The sequence below is a fragment of the Rhopilema esculentum genome, chromosome 9 (genome assembly GCF_057945365.1).
Source record: "Rhopilema esculentum isolate cy_ngs chromosome 9, ASM5794536v1, whole genome shotgun sequence".
Classification (NCBI taxonomy): Eukaryota; Metazoa; Cnidaria; class Scyphozoa; order Rhizostomeae; family Rhizostomatidae; genus Rhopilema; species Rhopilema esculentum.
The window spans coordinates 12,368,463-12,374,462 of NC_142823.1; the positions used below are offsets into that span (position 1 = coordinate 12,368,463).

General features: G+C 41.5%; 1 protein-coding gene and 1 pseudogene across 1 annotated transcript; one reads left to right on the forward strand and one right to left on the reverse strand.

Annotated features, from left to right (window-relative positions):
* Window positions 1-1,349: 1,349 nt before the first annotated feature.
* LOC148959712 (protein CFDP2 pseudogene) lies at window positions 1,350-2,519 on the reverse strand (annotated as a pseudogene).
* Window positions 2,520-3,068: 549 nt separating this feature from the next.
* LOC148959713 (uncharacterized) lies at window positions 3,069-4,831 on the forward strand. Its single transcript, XM_089109988.1, has one exon. The coding sequence runs from the start codon at window positions 3,069-3,071 to the stop codon at window positions 3,687-3,689; it is 621 nt and encodes a 206-aa protein (XP_088966114.1). The 3' UTR covers window positions 3,690-4,831.
* Window positions 4,832-6,000: the final 1,169 nt, after the last annotated feature.

The window sequence follows — 6,000 nt, forward strand, 5'->3', positions numbered from 1 at the left end:
TCGGCCTAGCCATGGACATGTTTTGACTGGTGAGAAGGAAAATCATGTAAAAGAACGGTAATAGTGTTGATTTCCTTTTTTTTTCTATTTCTGATAAAATACTCAACATATAATTTTATTTCTTTACTTGTTCTATCCTACTATATTTCAGACAGTGATGAAGATCCAGATTTCGACAATTCATCCATTCATTGGGTTCGGTGACAAGTTGTGATTTTTACAAAAATAAAAATAGAACTTCCGAAAAAGAAGAGAGAAGAAAAGAGAGTTAGTACATGAAGTCGGGATCTTTCTGCCTTTGGCCCTTTCTGCTACGGCTGGATCTTCGTGGCTCTTCTTTTTTGGCCTGCCTCCAGAGTGCCCGGTCCTGGGCGTCCTTCGCCGTGCAGTTTTTCTGCGCCATGTCTTTCGAGACGGTCTGCGCGATGTTGTGCGCGGGCCGCCCCCTTCGTCTTTTCTTGCCTTTGGCAGTTTCCTCGTACATCTCCATCGCCGCACGGGCAGGGCCACCGATTTTGATTCAGGTAAAGACACAGAAAGTGGAGATGAAGAAGAAATTCTAGAAGAAAGTTTGGTAGATGCCTAAAAAGAAGTGCCAGCATAAAGAGACAAGGTGCAGGCAAACAGTAATAAAGTTCAGTGGAAGAACGGAGAGAATCAAACATTTTCAAGACCAATTTCAGCACGAGAACAGTCAAAGATGTTGAGAAACACAAGATAAAGGTTGTCATTGGAATAGTACTACAAATGGGGATTGTGAAGTTACCAAATTGCTGCATGTACTGGTCATCAGACACACGAATGAGGTTATTGCTGAGGGAATGACAAGAAACTGATTCGAAAAAATAATTTCTGTTTTGCATTTCAACGAAAACAACAAACTGCCCGACAAAGATAGCTCATTGTTTAACACGTGCCACAAGATTCAGCCATTGATATTCGCAAGGTTTTTCAACAAAACCTTCTGCCAGAAACACACGTGGCAATTGATGAACAAGTTGTACCCTTCAAATGCCATCATAATTTGAAAAGATATTTGCCCAAAAAATCGGGGTACAAGCTTTGGGCCCATGCTGGAATCTCTGGCTATGTGTATGATTTTGAAGTTGAAGGAGGTGTTGGATCCAAAGGTGCCCCTGAAGGTTGTGAGCCACCAACAGAATGTGGAGAAAGTGATTATGTGGTACTCTGTCTCACAACTGGTTTGTCTCACACGAGGTGTTTTTTGATAATTATTTTGCCTCACCAGCCTGCTGAATTATTTTGCCTGCTGAAATACCTGAAGCAGGAGAGAAAAATATGGGCTGTTACAAGTTTGAATACCAAGCATGGCAGGAAATGTCCGCTACCTACAGAGAAAGAGATGAAAAAGATAGGGCGTGGGTTTGCTGAAGAATTCGTAGATGAGACTGAGTCAGTTGTTGTAACCGCATGGTTTGATAACAAAAGTCTTCTCCTATTCTGAAAAAGAGCCTCTTGGTACGAGTTTTCTTTGCTGAGCATAAAATTGCGTCTTCCTTTTTTTCCCATATTTCATAACTGCTTCCGAGTTCCTCATCCAGTTCAAAGAGCACATCAAATCGATTTCTGACCGAAACTGTGTAGACGTCTGTTAGACTGGAGAGATCATAACGGAGAGTGGTTGGTTTTCTCTTACATGTTTTGAGCTTTGTTTTGAACTTTGCCATGAGAAGCTGGTGGTCAGTTCCACAGTCAGCACCAGGCAGAGTTTTACACGATTTGCAGCTGGACATCCATCTTCTCGGTATGATGATGTAGTCGATTTGGTTGCGAGTGCGTCCATCTGGTGATATCCACGTGTAAAGTTTACGTGCGTGTTGAGTAAACATCGTGTTGGCAATAGCCAAACCGTTGGCTACACAAAACTCACTGAGACGTGTACCATTTTCATTTTGAGTGCCAAGAGCATGTGGTCCAATTGCATCGTTCTGTGAATTTGTTCCAACTTTCGCGTTCAGATCTCCCATTATTATTGGTATATCTTTGCTAGGAACTTTCTTGTAGCATTCCTGCAGTTGTTCATAAAAGTCATCCAGAACCGCCTTGTCTGCGTCGCTAGTCGGAGCATAAACTTGTATGAATGTTATATTCATCGGTTTCGCGCTGATTCGAAGTGTCATGATACGATCGCTGATGGGGTTGTACCCAAGAACTGATGATACCATTTTTTTCCTGCAGATGATGGCCACTCCGTTCCGTTGTGCAGTATGGTTTCCAGAGAAGTAAATCTTATAGTCGTCTTGTAGTGCCATATGTCCGCGTTCTTTCCATCGAAGTTCCGAAATTCCAACCAGATCCAGTGCATAACGCTGCATTTCATTTACTACCATTTCGAGCTTGCCTTCATACATAGAACGAACATTCCATGTACCAAATTTTCTGACTGTTTTGATAAAGTCAGCGCGTGCCCTTCCGCCACCAGCAACATCAGCAACTACCCGTCCGTGTGGCTTTAAGGTAACCGCGTCATAGTGCACAGTTGTGCGGCCAGGGTTCATGAGGCACGTGTTGGCTTCTTCTCAGGTAACATTAATTGACATCCTCGAGCCCTGAGGTTTACCTTTGGATGCCATCACTTGTATCTTGTGATGTAATTCCATTGTTGTATTTCATGGGGAGAATACCTGAAGTGGCATACCCGTTACCATCCCCAGGCGCAGTTGCTTTGCCGAGTCATTTGTATCTTAACGCTTGCCTCCACTTGATTTGAAGAACCGCATTGACTGCCGGGTTGACTAACCAAAGCGCTTCTTTTCCTCATCCATGTATGCTGCTGCCCATACACTTTACCGTAACCCTGGCAGGGAGGCTTAAGGGTTGTTGTCACTTGCCCAAGCTGACACTCCGAGGCTAGCAGAGGGATGGGTCGCCTTACACACCCAATTGGCCTAGAGCGGCCCCGCCACCCCAAAATCCGCTACTCTTCTAAATATAGAAGGACCGATCTAGTTTTTGGTGTATAAAGAGAGCCGAGCTTGAAGCAAGAAACAAGAAACCGTAGAGGTAGTGGAGTTATAAGGCGGGTTGCTGCGAATAGCAAAACACCAATGAGCTGGAAAGCATTTCTATGTGACAACACAAATAAGACAGAGCTATTTCACTTTCTGGCACAGAAAATTTCCGAAACCAGCACAGCAAACGCTGTTGTTGTAACAATGGGTGAAGCCGTACTAGCCAATCAGGCAATGTCTTTAAGTGACATCGCACCTTGCGACCATGAGGAGGCAGACACTCGTATCTTTGTTCATGCCAAGAGCGCTGTATTACAAGAGAGCAAGTCACTTATGATAAAAGCCAATGACACTGATGTTGTTGTTCTGGCGATTTTTGTCTTGACACTCTTAAAGGAAATGGGACTTGATCACCTCTGGGTTGCATTTGGTCAAGGAGTAAAGACCTGCTGGATTCCAATTCACCAGCTTGTGGAAGTCATCGGTGGTGCTTGGGCTAGTGGTATGCCATTTTTTCATGCGTTTACCGGCTGTGACGTAGTCTCTGCTTTTCGTGGAAAAGGGAAAAGATCTGCTTGGCAAACCTGGGAGGTTAGTGAGGACGCTTCTGCTGTCTTCACCAAGCTGAGCCAGAGTCCTTTTGATTTAGATGAGAGGGATCTTAGCACTCTTGAGAGGTTTGTTGTAACCATGTTCAAGTACATCAACTACAGTTAATGAGGCCAGACTCGACCTGTTTGCTAGAAAACACAGATCGTATCTGTCCATTCCACCTACCCAAGCCTCCCTGAAACAACATTCAAAGCGAGCAACATATCAAGGCGGAATTATATGGGGTCAAACCATGAATCCAGTGCTCCATGCACCAAGTCCTGTTAACTGGGGATGGTTTGAGGTGAATGGCAGTTGGAAAATGTACTGGACTGATCTTCCACCCATAGCAAAAAGCTGTGAAGAACTGACTGAATGTGGCTGCAAGAGAGCATGTACTGGGAGGTGCAGATGTTTTCGTTCCGGGTTATCTTGCACTGGACTTTGTAGTTGTATATGCAAAAACTAGTGAAAATGTAAGTAGTATTATAAGATTAAGTTATTGGAAAATTGTTTGAGCAAAACTGCATGGAATTTGGCATTGTTTATAACTCGTCAAAGTAATAATACCGAATATTTACAGGATAAGGTTAAAGTTGTCTTAAAATTTTCATAAATTTTAAGGCAATTGAGCAATTAAACATGATGACGTCATTACAAAATATGTGATATCTGTTAATAGACTAATTTCAAATAATCAGAACAGTTTACAAATCAGCATTTATACATATATGAATTCAAATGTGATACACAATAAAGTGAAAGTAACTTTCATAACTTTACTATATTCGAAACTACGATTAATTATATGCTGGCAGCCATGTTGAAAATGACGTCACCAGAAAATGGCGTTAAAATAAAAAAATCATTTGGCTCATCGACTAGAAGTGTAGCAAATAGTGTGAACTTTGTTTGCACCAAAATTCAGCCTTGTATCACCAAGTGAACGATTTGGGTAAATTTTGTCATTAGCTGCTGGCATACTGTAAAAACCAGACCTTAAGACCCTAAGACCCAGGACCCTTAAGTACTAACATCAAAAAGGACCCTTAACACCAGAAGGGTCCTCACCTCGATAAGATAGTTGATCGCAGTCGACTGTCATCATCGCACCAAGAGGACACACCAACTGTCAAATGCGCTTTTGTGCCAACTACGGCGTTCTTCCGCATATTAACCACATCAGTTGCTGCCTTCAAATAAGTCAGAAAGTGACAAGGAATTTGAAGATCTTTCAAAGTCGTTTAACCTCTTTTATGGAGTCATCAATAAAGAAGAGACACAGATCAAGATCAAGGCCTGTTTCAGAGGTGAAGATGCAGGCACTTTCTTTGCACTTCCTTTGGTTGCTGCTTGTCGCTTTTGTGTGATTTTTTTGAATTCTGCCCTCCCTATTCTGAAAAAAATAGCATTATTGGCAAATCGTGGGGGGTGTAAACAGAAGTTTTCTATAAAAACGCTATTGTAAATTTGATTTGGTGTGTAATTTTAAATTTTGGCATATCTAAGAGCAAACTGTATGTAGCCGCATATAAGAAACTTGAAACTTTTTAATAAGACAATTTGGTTTCTTATACACAAGAAAGTGTTTTTAATCGACAAATGTCTTAAAGCAAACGTTAAAGCTTTTGGCTGAACTTTCAGGAAATCAGTAATCAAAAGTAAACTAGATGCCATCGAAAATAGACCCGAAATTAGAAAAAATTAACGAAATGATTTTGGAACTGATATCTACTAACAGAGGTCAGCTTCACAAATTCCCCGCATAAAAATAAATTCAATGAATTATTTGATAATTATTTTTCTAAAATCAAATGGCAGAGGTTTTCAGGATACATTTTTAATCTAAAGATTTGTGCAAAGTTTGCAGGAAAATATCGACAGTTCTGTGGCAATCACTCTAAAAGGGAACAAAAGAAAAGAAAACTAGAAGAAGCCCAAAAGGTTGCCGTAAACTTCCTTGTCGCTGTCTGACTCCATGACAGACTCTTTGAAGACAGCCTGATGTGAATAATATGCGGAAGAACGCCATAGTAGGAGCAAAAGCGCATTTGACGGTTGATATGTCCTCTTGGTGCGATGATGACAGTCAACTGCGATCAACTATTGTCTTATCGGGGTGAAGACCATTCTGGTGTTAAGGGTCCTTTTTTATTTTAGTACTTACGGGTCCTAGGTCTCAGGGTCTGGTTTTTACGGTATGCCTTAGCTGCTCCACTAAATATGCTGAAAGAAGAGAGAGGAGCTTTGTACTAGTGAAGGTGATGTTGGCTGTACAGAAGGATTGCAAATGTAGATAAATTTGTCAGATGACAGCCTTGTAGAGAAGATTTATGTCGGAGTTCCAAAACCTTTATATCCTGAATTGAAAGCATATTTGCATAGCGCTCAAATCTTTGACTTGCTGAGAGCTCTGTTCGCTACAATGTTCTAAGCC